Source organism: Crinia signifera, chromosome 3, assembly GCF_055691185.1.
Source record: "Crinia signifera chromosome 3, ASM5569118v1, whole genome shotgun sequence".
Classification (NCBI taxonomy): Eukaryota; Metazoa; Chordata; class Amphibia; order Anura; family Myobatrachidae; genus Crinia; species Crinia signifera.
In genome coordinates this window covers 246,908,420-246,926,728 of record NC_139219.1, presented here as the reverse complement: position 1 = coordinate 246,926,728, position 18,309 = coordinate 246,908,420, and the positions used below count along the sequence as shown (strand labels likewise).

General features: G+C 45.4%; 1 protein-coding gene across 2 annotated transcripts in view; it reads right to left on the bottom strand.

The window, feature by feature from the left end:
* Positions 1-18,309, bottom strand: part of WDR49 (WD repeat domain 49) — a 111,404-nt gene that overhangs the window by 12,974 nt on the left and 80,121 nt on the right. For both annotated transcript variants that reach the window (XM_083177825.1, XM_083177824.1), the window contains 3 exons: positions 11,301-11,459; positions 6,995-7,182; positions 596-793 (listed from right to left, as the gene is read on the bottom strand). In XM_083177825.1, coding sequence (XP_083033951.1) covers positions 596-793; positions 6,995-7,182; positions 11,301-11,459 — 545 coding nt within the window. The remainder of the gene's footprint in view (positions 1-595; positions 794-6,994; positions 7,183-11,300; positions 11,460-18,309) is intronic.

The window sequence follows — 18,309 nt, the reverse complement described above, 5'->3', positions numbered from 1 at the left end:
TTGGCTCTCGCCGGAATGTCCCAGCTGGCGAGAGTCGGCAGAGAGGAACTCCTTAAGACTGGGACGCGTGTGCGTCCATCTCTCGCCGGCGGGACCCTGCCCGTCTCCACTTCAGGGAGATGGGCAGGATCAGAGCGGGGTCGGGTCGACGATGGGGACCAGTGGAGGCGGTGAGGGAAACGTTGGTGGGGAGCTCCGTCACCACGGGCACGCGAGCGTCTCATGCGCGCACACCCTAGTGGGGGCTGCTGATGGAATTGCCAGCCCCTGCAAAGATGAAATGCGTTCCATCTGTATATTATCCCATCTATCTTGAATCTCACAGCCATTTAATGTCAGGTGTTATAATTTTGTCTATTATTTTGTCACTATTCATAAGCATGAATATATTGCCTAGTCAAAAAGTTTATTACATTAATTTATCATTTAAAATTGCAACCTTTAATTGACATCTAAAATGTTTGCATTTCAAAGGGTTTTAGTTACACCTATAACCATTGGTATGCCTTTGTATGCAGATTAATGTGCCGATATTACTCATCTAAAGAGTATTTGGTATATTTTGTTTTCTTAAGAGAGATAAAGAAGGATTCACCTGTCCGAATACTCCAATTAGATTCCCAAGTACATCACTGACACATATGCTGCAGTCTGCAGAAGAGGAAATGATCAGGAGACAATGGCTGTGTGCACAGGTTTCTAGGTGTGTGACACAATCAGTGTGAGGCTGGAATGATGAAACTATAGGAGGGAGATCAACACTCTTGTTTTCACTGTAGTGAATGCAGTAGTCCTGTAAGAGAAAAAGAAGATCACAAGACACACGGACTGCAGTGCGGAACTCACGTTACTGTGTTTATAAAAGAAATGGCTGGGCAGACCCGGGCTCATCTGCCAACTTCAGTGACAGGAGCCAGACACGGGTATGGGTCATTGGATCGACCCAATTTAGGTAGACATGCATTAAGTCGACCACTGAAGGTCAAAAGGCCCTAGGTGGACACATGAAATAGGCAGACATGGCTAAGGTCGACAGGGTTGGAAGGTCAACACAAGCATTATGTCGACAATGGGAAGGTCAGCAGTCAAAAGGTTGACATGAGTATTTCACTTTTTTCGACCCACATATCTACACAGAAGACGTGGACACTGTCTAGGTGACCCACGTCTCCTTGCATGGTCCGCTGCACCTGGCACACTATGTTATTCTCCTACTATGCCGTAGTGGGTAGTAGCATGAAACACCACCTGTCGGCACATGTTGGCTAATAAAAAAGGGAAAAATGCATGTCAACCTGGGTATTAATGCATTGAACACACATTTGTGCCCAGCAGGGACTCCAGAGGTGGGGCTACAGCACTGTCCGAAATTCAAATAAGGGAGGCTCATCAACTGCTACACCAACTGCTGCAAATATAACTATCCGGGACTCACTGGCAGTTGGTGTGGCTCCCCCATTTTAATGTGCTGCAAACCCAACTCTGGAGCCACCACTGGTAGTGCCAGGGGACGCGGTGCTACGTTTTAGTGTTTATGTTGACTGTGTTGACATTCCGGAAAAAAAACCACCATGTTGACTTTTTCAATGTCGAAGTTACCCATGTCGACCTAATGACCCTGTCAACATTACCCATGCCGACCTTATGACCCTGTCGACCTAAACTCATGTCAACCTTCCTGCATGTTGACCTTAACTCGTGTCGACCTAATGGTGTCGACCATAATGCTGGTGACCTAATGATCTATACCCCCCACCAGTATTGATATTTGCGCATAGGAAAACAATATTCTTTCACTATTTATATACTAGGCAGTTACCTACACACCTATAACAATGTTGCTTCTCATCGATTTTTTATTGTGGAAAAGACTTGTATTATATGAGATTTATTAGTGTTATTTGTTAAACAGACCACCGTACTCAGGTGAAGATTGCCCGTGCTAAACTGTAGCTCTAGCATGCTGTGTTTTGTATAGATTTAGTACTCTCTGAGGTATGCACCATTATATATACTGCTGTGATCTTGAACTTACACTGCTGAGTATCAGTGAATGATTTTAGTTCTGTGAAAGGGTTTGTTCAGGTGAAGCTTTTCTTTAAGCTGAATATTAGGGAAAGCACTCATAAATACTTAGTTACCACCATACAATTAACAGAAATTTGCATACACTGCATAGACTATCCCTATGCATCCATACCTTTTGCCGCAGTCCACCACAATCACTTTGTGCATACATATCAATAGTGTAGAAATGATGAAATGGGGGAATCAGAGCGCACTTCGGCTTCAGAAGAGAAGGGCCAATAGAGGAGCTACAGCTTGTGCACTGCTGTAGAGGCAGCATTGTTCTTGCCATGAGTTGATTTTTTTTTTTTAGGGGAATACAAGGGTTGAGTGTAGATGAATTGTAGAAGTTGCCTCCTTGCCTAGTCAGTGCCCTGTACCAGGCTGCACATCCACCAAGCTCCATGTTCCATGTACTAGACAGAAAGGGCTGGTAGTAGTACCGTATATACTCAAGTATAAGTCGACCCGAATATAAGCCAAGCCACCTAATTTTACAACAAAAAAACTGGGAAAACGTATTGACTCAAGTGGGACCCTCACTCGATTATAAGCCGAGGGGGGCTTTTTTCAGCATAAAAAATGTTCTGAAAAAGTAGGCTTATACTCGAGTATATATGGTAAGTGTTAATGTGCTTTGGTGTCCATTTTACTTAAGTGAGATGCTGTATTCACATCCCACCTAGCACCTGGATATCCTAGTAGAAGCCAGGTAGAAGCAGGAAGCTTTATCTGGATCCTGACTGCAGCAGCACCTCATCCACAGACAACACTGCTCCTTTAGCAACCTTAATCCTTACATGACAGAAGGACAGGAAGTGTCCACTATACAGTGGGGCAGATGAACTAACATTAAGTAGTTAACTGGGGGATTACGTTTTTTTCACATGCTTGCGCTAGGGACAGCCTGCCAAGTAACGCTCAGCGGGGCAGTCCCCTGCAATCCCCCCAGTAATTAGCAGCCAGGGCGATGTAATAACGGCCGCCTAGGCGTTAAATCCCCTCTATCCCCACAGCGAGGACAACACTAGCCCTGCAGCTGGCTCCGGGCTGTGCTCGAGATCTCGCGATAACTGCGAGATCTTGCGCATGCCTAGTGATTCGAGGGAGAGAGGGTTTTTTCTTTAATGGGCATGCGCTGTACTCCGGGGGCGCCGATAAGGAGAGCCGTGGATGCTGGACATAATGGCTCTCCTTATTGGATGGGGAGGTTGATACATCAGGCTGTAATGGGTGCCCGCTTCTCCTCATTATGCAGGAGAAGCAGGACCCGTTATTTTTCAAACATTGTGGGCATTTTAATATATCGACCCCACTATCTCTCCTCCAGCTGTGATGCTAGTTAGACTCTTGCTATACAGAACAATAAAAACATATATAACACCATCATACAATAAAAAAAAATCCATTATGCCACACCCCATATACCAGCCAACAAATACTGTTAGTACACCTATACCATAACAATTAAACAAATTCTAAACTGTCCCATTCTATCATCATATAGCATTATGCAACCTAAGATCAGGGTACATCCATCCCAGGAGAAATGGGCCAATAATGAAAGTCTCAAGGGTTTTAAACTAGAGGTGCCATAATGCATAATTGGGAAATTCATCTATTTCTCAATTAAAATGAGTTGTCCGGGAGGTTGATTAGGTGATTAGGTGACTCAAGATGTATTTTATCATCAAAACCCACCCACCCCCTTTGCACCACCAGCCTGCTAGTCTGACAAGTTACTCTTCACAAAGTCTAGTGGACCATCTCTTTCAGAGAAAACTCAACTAGACTGAGGAAAAGCCCCACTCTGCTATTCTGCCTGCAATGGCGTTTGTTCCACTACTCATGAAAATCTAAAAATTAGCCACAGTTACAGTAGATATAAAAACAACAGAACAGAAATCCACTTAAATGTTGAAACCTGTCCGTATTCCTAGATCCTGACTTCCCCTTGCACATTGCTTTAGGGGGCTTTCACAGCAACACAATGTGTTACCATATTTCTAAATGGCTTTGGGCGGGATTCTCTAATAACCCCCGCAGCACATCGCCGGCCCTCGCAGTGTTAATAATCGCATATGCAGTAACATATGCGATTATTAATGCAAAAGTGATGGCCGGCGATGTGCTGCGGGTCCCCCCTCCTTCCCTGCACCCTTACCCGGCTGTGTGAGGGCTCCTTTTCCTCCTCCCTGCACCCGGAAACTGTGCAGGTAAGAGGAGATCACTGGTCCGGGCAGCACAGCAGGAGGCTGCCCGGACACAGGTGAGGGAGGGCATCGCGGATCAGAGGGGGGCGCATGGGGTGGCGGGGGATGCCAAAGGAAGCCCATAGGCTTCCATGGGGTTACGCCATATAGAACTGGCAAAACCCCCCGCAGCGAAGCCCCAGCGGTGGGGCTTTGCTGCATATGAAAATTCAGTAAAAACACAGAAAACATGGTTTTTACAGCATTTTTAGTTTGGAGAATCTCGCCCTTTAAGAGAATTATACTGTCTTATTCTCCCTATAGAAAAGGAATGATGATTAATTGTAGTCCTGCTTCTGCACAGCAAGGTACAGAGTGAACCGGAGGAAAATGTTATTCATATCTAATTGTGTGTAGAAAGTATTTAAAGTCGACTTTTCTAGAAAGCGTGCTTCCTAAACCACATGTAGGTGGCATTTAATTAAGAGGACATGAGGATTATTTACATATAAGAAAAAGAAAGAGCGGGAAAATGGGTATGGTTCGATGATAGCAGCAGACCTTGAGTACTAAATACGGCACCCACAGGCTTAAGTGATTTATACCAGGGGCGTGTAAGATGTACAAAGCAGGAGCTCATGTACATCTTTTCCTCAGACCATTTCTCTGACTCACAAGGTCAGCCATGATTAGAAAATAAAGCATCAGTCAATGTAACAAATGTTTCATAACCCATCAGACCCCAAACACATTACAGAAAAGATTAAAGAAATTTAGTGCAAGATTACAAAGAACGTGTCCTGTAATGAAAAGCACCAGCCACATCAGCCATTTAACTGTTTCCAATGGCAAGTCTGCTTGCCTAGTAATTTCAAGCATTTAACACTTGTTCTGAATGAAAGCTAAGTACAAGTAAAAAAGATGTGAAAAGACATAATAATTATACCAAATGAATTGGTAAAAATTTGCATTTTTACTTGGACTGCTGCAAGGGCGTAACTACCATAGGTGCAAGGGGTGCAGCTGCTATGGGGCCCAGAGCTGAAGGGGGCCCATCTTTACTGCCTAAGTAATATGTTTTACATACATTTATCACCAGCAGTCGCTAAATAGGGGGCCCTTACAAACTTTTGCTATGGGGCTTAGGAATATCTAATTATGCCCCTGGACTGCTGTTTTGTGCCTCTTGTACTGATGCACCTCAACCGAAGTAAATATCGAATTAACCATGTGATCCATTTGCATTTTATTATGCATTATAAAGGAATTTGAAATATTAGCAGTTAAACCACTTTAACCCAAGTGTTGTGCTCTACATAGAAATGACACATTCTGTATGGGTATATGGCTTAAGGGCGTACAATGCATGCTTTCATTATCAATGTGGGTTATATACAGTATGCACAAGAAATGTGTTCATGCAGAGATCAGGCTGCACAAATACTCCTGTCTATCTACTGGACACATTCCCTGAGCGCTTCCTATATTGGGCTTTTTTTGATGTTCATCAGCACAGACACTTTTCACACCACTATGCAGACTTGTGCTCTGTGACAGAAATGTCAGGAAAAGTGAAGATGTCACTATGTCTACTGTCACCTTGGATTACCACAATAAATACTTCACATGCAAGTCTCATTTGGAGCTTAAAGAATACCTGAAAGCAAAAACACATAAATATGCTTTTATTTAACTTTAAAAAGCAAGATTTTTGTATTTTAAGATATTTGCAATAAGTGCCTACAAGTCCATATAGGTTAAAGAAGGTCAAAGCAAGACTGAAGGGTTAAACACTAACACTAAGCTGGCTCGTCAGCATGAGAGAAAAACACTGGTCTGACACTGCATTGATGGAGTTTAGGAGACGGTTGAGCTAGGCATCTGGGGCATGTATATGTTTGGTGGTCTGTGCCTCATGCCTCTTTGCAGCTGACAACTCCCCTTCCTCTGCTTTTTGCTAACTCTTGCAATGTGGTGGCAGAGTTTACTAGCAGACTATTTGGTTCACAGGGGATACATAGTAAGGACTGGGGTTAGGGAAGCCGGCTGTCAGAATACTACCACTGATGGAGGGAATCCCATAAGGGATAAGGGATAAGGGAAGTAAAATTACCTTCACCCTTCCCCTAACCCACTCGTCCTGCAGCCTAATACTAGTAGTCAAAAAAGAATAGAAAATGACAGAGTGCAAATCTATATTAGAAACTTCCCTGAGTCTGCTCTATGTTAAAAAGTTTAACATAGCCAGAAGAAAGCAATGGCTATAAATGCTTCTTATAATATATTAGACTCCGGATTAATGTAATTGTTAGTGTTCCGTTATTAGCAAGCAAAAGCTATTTCTCAGATGGCAATCAGACAGCTCTCTCACAGCTCTGTTTGTTAATTGTTAGTAGCATGCATGCTTTAATCATTTATACGAAGCAAAGTTAATTCACTGAAATGTCAGATGGAGCTCAAGTGAGCTATAACTTGCCAGCCTCCCGATTGAGTCCTTTATATAAGGTAGTGGCGTTCCGGCTGCTGATTCCCTGCATGTGCAATGCAGCCTTACAGGGTTCCTGTTACATCTGCCCCACCTGCAGTGCGCATGGTTTTGCCCATTTTCCAAACAAATTTGTACTGAGCTCAAATCTGAATAAGGCCCTTTATGTGGTCCATAAATATTGTCCAGCGTTTGATTATTTGTATTAAAAAGTTACCAAGCCTTTTCTGTAGTAGCAGAGTTATATTACCTGTATGTCCCAAACTTTTATCCATCCATCAAGATCTCCTGTTATAAGATAGTTGTTGGTTTTGTCAATAGTCATAACTATGAAACTTGCACCTTCATGAGCTACAAACTCTGACATTAATTGGTTTTTAAATATATTCCAAAATCTAACATAGCCGGATCCCCCACAAGACACCAAGTTTGCACCACCTGTAATGAAAAAGTTAATATTAAGATCTACAAAACACTAATATTTTAAAGACACACAAATTCTGAAAGCCATGGTGAGTAGGGTTAAAGGGCCAGATGCACTAAGCTTCAAAAGTGATGAAATGGAGAGTGATAAACAGCCAGCCAATCAGCTCCTACCTGCCATGTTACAGACTGTGTTTGAAAAATGTCAGACAAGAGCTGATTCGTTGGTTGTTTATCACTCTCCATTTTATCACTTTTGAAGCTTAGTGCATCTGGTATAAAGTCACAGTTGGAGATATTACAAGTAGGGTCAGAGATGGGGAATGTCAGGAAAGTTAAAGGCACATTAGGGAGGGAAAACAAAGGCATGGTTGTGGAGGGCGGGCCATATGTACACTTTGGAGGAGGGGTAGCAGAGGTATAACTTTTATAGGGGGGGGGGGGAATCAGAAGCACAGCTGGGGGGGATGGGTAAGAGGCACACACAAGAATCCTCTCCATGCCATAACTTGGGAAGCAAAGCTAAACCACAGCGCTCACAAGGTGACCATGTATAGGCAAAACAATAGTGCTTCACACAGAATAAATACTAATAGTACGGTCCTTTTATTATTGTGAATGAAAAATACAATAGTAACCTACAGCAAGGATCTGTAAAGAGCGATCTCCCCTTTTTTAATTGGGACACAAAAGTAACAAATAATAGTGCAAAAATGACATAATATTTAATAAAGTGCACTCACAAGTAAAGATTAACGCATTTCAGTTCAACAAGATCCTTCATCTATTACTTGATTATTCTATCCTTCCATAACTTAGGAAGCAACGGTATAGCAAGCACTGGAGCAATGGAGCAGTAAGCAGTTGGGACAAGGAGAATGAAGGAATGTGGGGATCAGGAGATGAGAGCCATCTGAGACAAGTGGTCTCATTCCTAAATCCTGACTGAAGCCTACTATGACAGGGGGATTGGAAAATGCTATTCCTGTGATCCCATATAAATAAGGATTTTCGTCTCAATTTTCAGTGTCAGGCAGCGGTTGTGCCCAGGGCCGCCGACAGGGGGGTACTGCGGGCATAGCTGTCCCGGGTCCGGCCAGTGAAGGGCCCGGGGCCCCGGCCATTCATTCTGCCCGCCGCACCCCCACTGAGCTGCCCTCACTGATAGAGTTGGATTAGGCCCCCTCCCGGAAGCCGCTTGGTCCGGCACTCCAGGCTCACCCCTCCTCCTCCGCTGCCCGGCTCCTGTCATGTGCGCAGTGAGGCTCCTGGCTAGGAGCTGCCTCACCCAGAGCCGTCACCTGGAGCCGCCAGCCTCTTGCCCGGAGCCCACCAGATGTATCTGGTGACACCCGGGTGGCCCGGTCTCCCTGCTGCCGCATTGTAAATGTGTACAGTACATCTATTTATTCTGTGTGTCTGTGGTCGTATGCTGTGTGTAGTGTGTGTGTATGTATGAATGTATGCTGTGTGTGTTATGTATGTATCTATGCAATGTGTCTTGTGTGTGTGTGTTATGTATGCTGTGAATGTATGTATGTTTATGTAGTGTGTGTGTGTTTGTATGTATGTATGTATGTATGTGTGTATGATATCTATGTATGCAATGCGTGTGTGTGTGTGTGTATTTGTGAGAGAGAATACTGTATTTATGTATGCAGAGTGTGTTCTGTGTGTGTATGTATGTGGGGGGGGGGGGGCTGCATAGCCTACTGTCAGCAGAGGAGCTGAGGGGAAGGGGTGGGGGGGTTGCGAGGGCCCGGCCTAGAAATCAGTACCGGTGTCCATTTTGTTGGGGTCTTTTCACAGTGGCTGTAGCTCTGCGTTGGGACACCGGTAAGGTAAGATATTAGAAATGGGTGCATTGCGTTTGGTGTGTTGCCCTCCTGGACCATGGGCACCTATTATGGAAATGCCTATGATCATTATGTATTTTTTTATTATTGCTGTATTTTAAAATACCTCATCTCTACATCATGGAGGTCATTCTGATCTATTCGCTCCCCCGCGCATTCGCACGGGGAACGATGGTTTGCTTCTGCACATATCCATTTATGCGCATGCTCTGTTTGCGAATGGACACCTCAACTTGTATAGTCGCCGGCCCATTCACACGGACCAGTGCAGGCGGGGGGTGTGGGGCAGCTGGCACAGGTCGCATCCATGGGAATGCCCAACGAAAATCGCAGCTTTGCGAGTCAACCAGAATGACCCCCCATGTGCTTTGACATGCGAGCGTCACTACAGTATTTCTTTCACTCTGCCAAATAAACTCATGTGAAATGAAAGACTCATCCAGGTCTGTAGAAATGAATTCCGGTTATGTGTGTGAGGTCATTGTACACTGCTGTGCTCTCTATTTGATGTCACAGTGACTGTAGCTAGCAAAAAAGTCTTCATTCTTTCAAATCTATAATCCAAAAAGATCTTAAAAGTACCCCTGACATGTATAAGTGTAATTAATACAGCCCTCTTCAAAGTGAACCATTTCAAAGCAAATTAAATTAGAGCCAAGGATTTTATTTAGTTATTTATTAATTTTAATAACATGAATGAATCATGTTGAATAGCAGCAACATCAGTTAATGATACAAGTTAGTATTTAGGACTTCCATTGTCTGTTTATTAAGTGACTTAGGTTGTGCGCCATTTCAGGACAAGGCTTCTGTACAGAGGGGGTAATTCAGACCAGCTCACTGCGGGACAAATTTGCTCCCCCGTACAATTGTTGAGGTGTGCGCATGCGCGAATAAGTGCATGCACTAATATACTGCTGCTAAAAGCACCATATTTTGGGGACCAGGGTTGGCTCAAGAGCCCGGCGCTGGTCTCAAAATACGGTGGAACCCCACTCACTTTGTCCCACATATTTTGGGAACCACGGGCAACTGCAAAAGCCCAGTGCTGGTTCTGAAAATACAGGGAACCCCTACTTATTTTATTCCTGCCAAAAACTGCACCCTGCTAAACGCAATGTGTGGACACAAGAAGCTGCACCCTGATAAACCGCAATGTGTGGCTGCAGTCTAATGCCGGCCACACATCAGACCAACTTTCATCCAACCATCCAAATAGTCGGTTGGATGGAATAAAAATCTGGTACTGGATGGGAGCAAATGACAAAGAGCAATTTGCTCACAAACCCAGGAAAACGGACAAAAACATTCAGTGACATTATTTAAATCAAACAGATCAAACTACATTACTTTGAGCGACAGGTTTTGTCAGTTTCCAGATTTTCGAAGCAAATTACTGAATTAAAAATTACATTTACTCCCATGTGTCGTCCATTGCCAAGTCGACCTATCGCTTATGTCAACTTTTTGCCAATGTCGACCTTTTGACTATGTCAATCTTTTGCCTGTGGCCAAATAGTGATCTATTGATTGTTGACCTAACAATCGGAACCAGTCAAATAGGACCTTGAGAGTTTGCCAGGTGCCTCCAATCATCTACAGATGGAGCCTTCCTCAACTAGCCTTCTCTGGAGAGCCATGGTGAGCCATGGCTCACCAAGGCTTATTATCATCTATTGTTCTCAGCTGCAATACAATACATAGAACAATACAGTGGGGGATTAGCAGCGGATTAGGTCCGACAGCTCTGCCTCACGTAATCCTATTAAATGGCTAGATGTGGATGGCTCTATCTGTATTTGTGCCAATAATCAGAGCCCACTAATAACGCACTTAGAAGGAAATTTACTAAGATGTGTATTCTACTTCACATGTGATGTTGCTATGGACAACCAATCAGATCCTGTCTACTATCTTCTAGACGGTGCTCAATAAAAAGTAGGTTCTGATTGGTTGCCCATAGCAACAACACATGTGAAGTAGAATACACATCTTAGTAAATTTCCCCCTTAGACAATAAGATCCATCACCAAAATGCATTTCTGCAGCTTTGTAGAATATCCCATGAAAATCTTTAATGTAACTTTCCCCCAACCAAACAATGAGAAATCTCACTTACTTTTTCCTATCAAAGTTTGTCTAGTATTTTAACGTTGCTCTTTACACTGGTGCTGTAGAGATGTGAGAAGCATTTTTCAGACAAAACTTCTGCTATAGCCAATACGTACTGTGCATGAAGAGGAATGAGTACGAATAAAACCTCGGGAAAGCTCTCACCTGTTGCTGAGATATGTTTTCTTGCCCCAAGGAAGAACAATCTTGTTACAGTATTATTGCTGTCAGAGTCTGTGTTGCAGAAGCCACTAAAGGATCGTGTATATCTTCCAGAAGATGACAATGAGACGCTTCTTCTTCCAGCACTATGGAGCTGAGAGTCTGTAACAAGAATCTTTTTCAAATTGTCTTGTTCATAAATGACTATTACCTGCTTTTATCGATGCTATGTACTGAAATTCTGAACCGATAATTCTTTCACTGCCTACAGATTTACAGCTGTGTCACCCCAAAGACTATTAGATGCCTTTGTGCTATTTCACATTCTAAGGTCTGTGTTTTTAGTTTCAAACTGTGTTTTATTCCATCTAACAGTCCTGTTAGTTGGATTTGTAAATGTTTATGACTAAATGTACATAAAAATCTTTTATTTCATTACAGTGTAAAATGCATTCACTTTATACACATTGGACCACAGCGGGTGTAACGGGGTGGTGGCAATGTGATGGGGTGGCGATGGTTGGGTTTTTATCCATCTTGAAAGAACAGATCAATGGATATTGTGTCTGTTTTGCATATGTCTTACGTTTTGTTTTAATACATTTTTTTATAAATCTGTCCACTGTGCAGTGGCGTAACTATAGAGGGTGCAGGGGATGCAACTGCTATGGGGCCCAGCCGCTAGGGGGGCCCGAGGACCTAAATGGCAATGCACTGCATCCTCTATAGTTATGGCCCTGCTTGCAGTCTTTTGAATATTTAGCCTTCTAGTTTTTTTTTTATGCAGTGCGGTGCTGCGCTAGAGACCTGGCACATAGTTCTGCCTGGTATTGTAGGACTCGGAGCTGGGAGGTGGGGTAGGGTCAGCTCAGCTGTGTGGAGTCTAGGGGGTGCTACAGCTATCCTCTTCTTTTGCAGCACGCTCGCTGAGATATTGTTACAAGCGGTGCCTGGCGGCTCCTTAAGAGGAGCAGTCTCATGTATGGATATGCTGTCAGGTGGAGAGCGGCGGTACCCAGCACAGCAGAGAGTCGGATGGCTGCTGGCCCGCTGTCAGTAACCTGTGCATGGATCCAGGTTGCTTTGAAGATCACAAGATGCCACACATTCAGAAACATGTAACTGGGTAGGGTGGATGGGGTGGGTGACCAGGTACCTGGAAGTGCTGCGCTACCTACAGTAGTTCTTGTTCAGCCCCCTCACTTACCCCCCCCCCCCCGCATTCTCCTGCATGACATTTTCTCTCACCTTTGCTTGCACTCCTTCCTCTCTCTTGCCCCTTCCACTCTCAATCTGACACCCTCTGTCTCCTTGATTTCTTCTCTCTCTCTCCCCCTTCTCACCCCTTTGTCCCTGACACCCTGTCTCTCTCTCTCTCTCTCTCTCTCTCATTCACTCTTTCTCTCTGACCCCTCTGTTTCCTCTCCCCAACACCCTTTATCCTGTCCCCTAATTGGAGTGATTGACAACCGCAGGGGAAGGGGGGGGTAATCAAGAGTTTGCTATGGGGCCCACATAGCTGTAGTTATTCCCCTGCCACTGTGAAATTGTGTATAAAGGTGGTGGCTATTACTGAGCGCTGTAGATCAATTGGTTTTGACCACTACCAACTCTCGTATAGAGACTGTGGGACTGTGGTAGTGTAGTGCATACAGCTGGGATCCCAGCTGTATGCACTACACTACCAGGCAGTGGTCAAAACCAATTGATCTCTAGCTCTTTTTTGACCATTTGGATATTCCTTCATTGGATTGCTTTAAATACATTGTGTTGGAGATATATTAAAGAGAGCATATAGTTGAACCGTTATTTCTTTGCCCCTGATGAAGTCATGTGAATGACAAAACGCGTTGGGCCTTCTGCTTTGTTCGAATGAAGCGTGTCGTCTAATTGCTCAACAGGACGCTACACTGACACATTATGAAGATGTATATGTGATTCCTGTATACTTCTGGTTTGCCCTAATGGCGATTTTTGTGATTTTATAACAGTTTTATGTATTAAATATTTGTTTTGACTGCATTGACTTAATGCTTAGCGCCCTCTGAAACTTTCTTTTCTTCTCATATCTATATGCTGGATTCTGTCTGACAAATGATCCTTCAGAGGTGCAGCTCATGCTGGTTTGAGTGCGGATTGGGGATCTCTCTCTCATATATATATATATATATATATATATATATATATATATATGTATAACTAGATGTAACTAATGCGAGTGCATGCATGATAATGTACCAGATTAATAATGTGCTGTAACAAAACACCATAGTCTCGTGCAGTATAAGGCAATGCCAGTGGGGGGGGGGGGGGGTTAACCTGACCTCCGGCTACTGGTCTCGGCAGCCCCAGCACCGTCATCTACACCGCACTGAAGCAGCAGTGCAGGAGCAAGCAGTGTTTCCATGCTGCTGCTGCTTCAGTGCTGTGATTAGTAGATGCCAGTGCTGGGGCTGCTGAGACCAGGAGCTGGAGGTCTGCTGCTGCTGGAACCCTTCCTCTGCGCCGAGAGGGAGGGCTGGCGGGGAACAGGGAGGATGGTGGAAGCGCGGCAAGTGCACAGCATAACCAATTTTCTGCTCGGCGTGCAGTTGAATACTGCCCTATATTTGGTGGTGGGCACCCAAGCAGTGAGCCCCCTGGGAGTTGCTCCTGTGTACCAGTCCAATCCTGGCACCATGCAGTAGTGAATTTCCAATAATGAGGCATGTTCCAAGGGGTGGCACTTAGGAGGTCATTCTGGTTGGCTTGCTAAGCAGCATTGGTAGTGTGCGGCCCCAAAATTATTTGACCATTGAATGATTTCTTCAGTGCTCACAAATCTAAGTCAGTCTCTGCTGACTTAGATCTGCGGCATCCTGCTCCGTGAACTGAGCCGGCAGTTGACTTCCGGTTTCCACCCGCATTCGCATGGGGACTCCAAGCATTTTCCTGGGTGCACCCAGAGTTTTATTGGGGTACACCCAGGAAACGCTGAGAATGCCCCATGCCCACCTCCTCTATGCGCCCCCCCTTTGAGAGTGCCACGGAGACTATGTAAGTCTTTGAAGGAGCCCGCATAAAAGCCGTGCACATGCACATAAGCGAATATGCGCAGATTTTTAAAAACGAACTCCTGTGCAAATAAAAGGGTAAGTTCGCAGATCAGAATGCCCTCCTTAGTTGCTTGTGTTGACACTAACCCCAAAATGTCTCAGTAACTGCGAAATATTTCCACTGTACCGAACCCTTTGCCATTTTGAATGATATGTAAATGGGTAGCACATGAACCCTGTAAGCCAGGGGTGTCAAATTCATCGGGGGCCGCATCAGCAGTTTGGTCACCCTCAAAGGGCCGCTGTATAATAATAATGCAATGACACCACAGGCTGCTCCCGCTGTATAATAATAATGCAATGACACCACAGGCTGCTCCCGCTGTATAATAATAATGCAATGACAGCACAGGCTGCTCCCGCTGTATAATATAACAATAGTAATGCCATGACACAAATTATACAGGGGGGGGGGCAGCCTGTGGTGTCATTGCATTATTATTATACAGAGGGAGCAGCCTGTGGTGTCATGGCATTACTTTTATATTATACAGAGGGAGCAGCCTGTGGTGTCATTATTATTGTACAGGGGGAGCAGCCTGTGGTGTCATGGCATTATGCCATGACACCACAGGCTGCTCCCCCTGTATAATAATAATAATGCAATGACACCACAGGCTGCTCCCCCTGTACAATAATAATGACACCAAAGGCTGCTCCCCCTGTATAATATAAAAGTAATGCCATGACACCACCACCAGATATATTGGTTTTTTTTATGTAACTTACTGTATTTTATCCCTCAGGCTCCTTTACTGCTGCTGCTGTGGCTCCAGTAATTTCAATTCCACTCTCTGCGCCGCGGCCTGTCCTGCTGTGGCCCCCCGACTCGGCCTGCCTTCCTTCCCGCATGGGTGGGAGGCGTCATCATCATGACGTCCCCACCCAGCGTCTGCCACTGCCTCGATAAGAGGGAACAGGCTGCCGGGCCCTCCCCACGTAGCCGTGGAGGCCGGCGGCCATGTTCCTGTGGCCGCAGACATCTTAAAAGACCACAGGAACATGGCCGCCGGCAGTGCAAAAAAAACCTCTCAAAAAAGAGAATAAAAGGTGAAGGCTGGCGGCGGCTGCGCGGGCCACATGACGAGGTCTGTCGGGCCGGATTTGGCCCGCGGGCCTTGTGTTTGACACCCGTGCTGTAAGCTGTCCTACATAGTACAAATGTATACATTATTTATAAAAAAAAAAAAAAAATGTCATAGTTAGCGGCATTTTTATTATATTAAATTGGCTATCATCAAATTAAGGGTATTTGTGTAATAGCACGTCGCCCGCTATGTAGTTAGCGTAGCGTCCCTGTCAGAATCAGCGTAGTATTTGCGCGGCCAGCATAGTTAGCATAGTCAGCTAGAAGTAGCAGTGTTCCTGCGTCCCTGTCAGAAGTAGCGTAGTGTTCTCGCGGCCAACGTAGTCAGCATCCCTGTCAGATTCAGCGTAGTGTTCCCGCAGCCAGCGTAGTCAGTCAGCGTTACGCAGTTACCGTGGTCAGTCAGAGGTGAAGGTGAAGTGACTGCGGCTGTATTATTTCTGAAGCTTGTATAAGCTGCCACATTAAACATGCTGAACGTCTCCGTGCGGCACATCGGTTTCCGGGCTGTCGAATCCCATTTCTTACCCTCATTCGTTTTATATTTTCATGGGCAGAGGAGCTCACAAGCATATATTTTTGTGAGCAACAACTAAATTTGTTGAACAAAACCACCGTGCTGTATAATAACCTTATGCGGGAGGCCTGCAAGGTGGACTTAATGTCGCAGCCCCAACGCCGGATTGGCGGTCCGGGAAAAATTGTTGAGGTGGACAAGAGTCTCTTTGTACTTGGAGGCATATCCAGAGACAGCGGTGCGTGTTTTGGAATGCCTGTGGACAGACGTGACGCCAGCACCCTGATGTCCGCCATCAACAAATATATAGAACCGCGACAATTATATATTCTGGTTGCAGGCGTGCATATAAGACTCAACAGCTGGAGCAGGCAGGGTATCACCATGCACAGGTAAACCACCGGTATAATTTTGTTGATCCGGAGACCGGGGTTCATACCCAAAACATCGAAGGCCTTTGGGGATCTTGTAATTGGCTTAACAAAAGGCAAAGGGGCACTGCGCGACAAAATCTGGACTCCTATCTTCAGGAATTCATTTGACGAAAAACTGTCAGAGCAGAAACCGCTTTCCAGCGGATTCTATATGCCCTAACTCTACTCCCAAAGGCTGACAAAGCAGACAACGCAGATGAAGCTGCAGTTTCTGTGAATGCAGAAACTGAAGAATAACTGTTTTATTATTTTCTTTGTCTTGTTATTTCATATTATTGTACTTTGTTAAGTGTTTTTTTTTCTTCTTTATTATTCACTAAAATCCAGTTACCAGTTAACAAATGTCGTCATTACTGTCTCAGATGTATGATATGGCAGGGGTGAATCCACGCCAACCCAAAGCATGGCGAGCGCACGTGTTACGCGTCCCCCAGACCTGTTCCTACCCCCACTATCCACATCGGTGTGGAGTTGATTTTATAAAGTGTGGCGAGCGCAGCGAGCCACTGAGCCCGAAGCGTGGCGAGCGCAGCGGATTACTTTACATGTATTCACGTACCCTGCCGGAATAATTACTGAGACGCAAGAGCGCCTGAGATGCACCTGTGTCTCAGACAGATGGAGCGTCTCTCCGCCGGCGCCCGCATGATCCCCTCTCCGCCAGGGTCCGCCAGCGCAGGGGATCTGGTGGTTACCGGCACTGTGTGAGAGGCGCTCATTAGGCTTGCCATGGACGCCGAGGACAGAGCCATGGATGCCAGGGACAGAGCCGGGCTGCCGCTGAGTCACTACGCTAACTACACTAGGCAGCTGTTGGGCTACTCTGACAGCATTGCTTAGCCTACGCTAAAAACATAGCGTAGCCGGGCGCCGTGCTATTACACAAGTACCAAATTAAGTCTTATAACTAATCAATAAAAATAAAATTTGCCTGAAGGGCGTCATTATTGTTTTGCATAAAGCTGACCTCACCCCCTAAATCCATGGTGCATGGTGTGACTTTTTTCATTACAATGCACCTAATGCTCAAAACAAATCAAATATTATGCACAATCAGCTTTTGCTGATTAAAATACTATGTGTTATTCTTATATTTGGTGTGCGACTGTGATGCTGCTGCATCTGTATATGAGATGGTAATGTAAATCCCCAGGAGCGCCGGGCCATTTGATCCAGGAGAGACAGGAAGGGGGTGTGCAGGGGACCAGGGGCTGGCTGGCAACTTTTAGCCTAGGGGGCAAGTGCAGAGCACTGGCCCATAAGTAACAGCGCATCAGCTGGATATCCAACCCCCGCCCCCGAAAAAATTAAATAATGCCGCAAATGGGTGGAGAATAATTCAGTAAGAGAGTGGAGCCGCGATTGCGACCCGCATTCAGACGAATGTGGGGGGGGGGGCTGAAGGCTGGGATAACCAGTACACCACAGGCTGCTCCCCCTGCATAACAACCAGGACACCACAGGATGCTCCCCCTGCATACCAGCCAGGACACCACAGGCTGCTCCCCCGCATAATAACCAGGACACCACAGGCTGCTCCCCCTGTATAATAACCAGGACACCACTGGCTGCTCCCCCTGCATAATAACCAGGACACCACAGGCTGCTGCCCCTCCATAATAACCAGGACACCACAGGCTGCTCCCCCGCATAATAACCAGGACACCACAGGCTGCTCCCCCTGCATAATAACCAGGACACCACAGGCTGCTCCCCCTGCATAATAACCAGGACACCACAGGCTGCTCCCCCTGCATAATAACCAGGACACTACAGGCTGCTCCCCCTGCATAATAACCAGGACAGCACAGGCTGCTCCCCCTGCATAATAACCAGGACACCACAGGCTGCTCCCTTTGCATAATAACCAGGACATCAC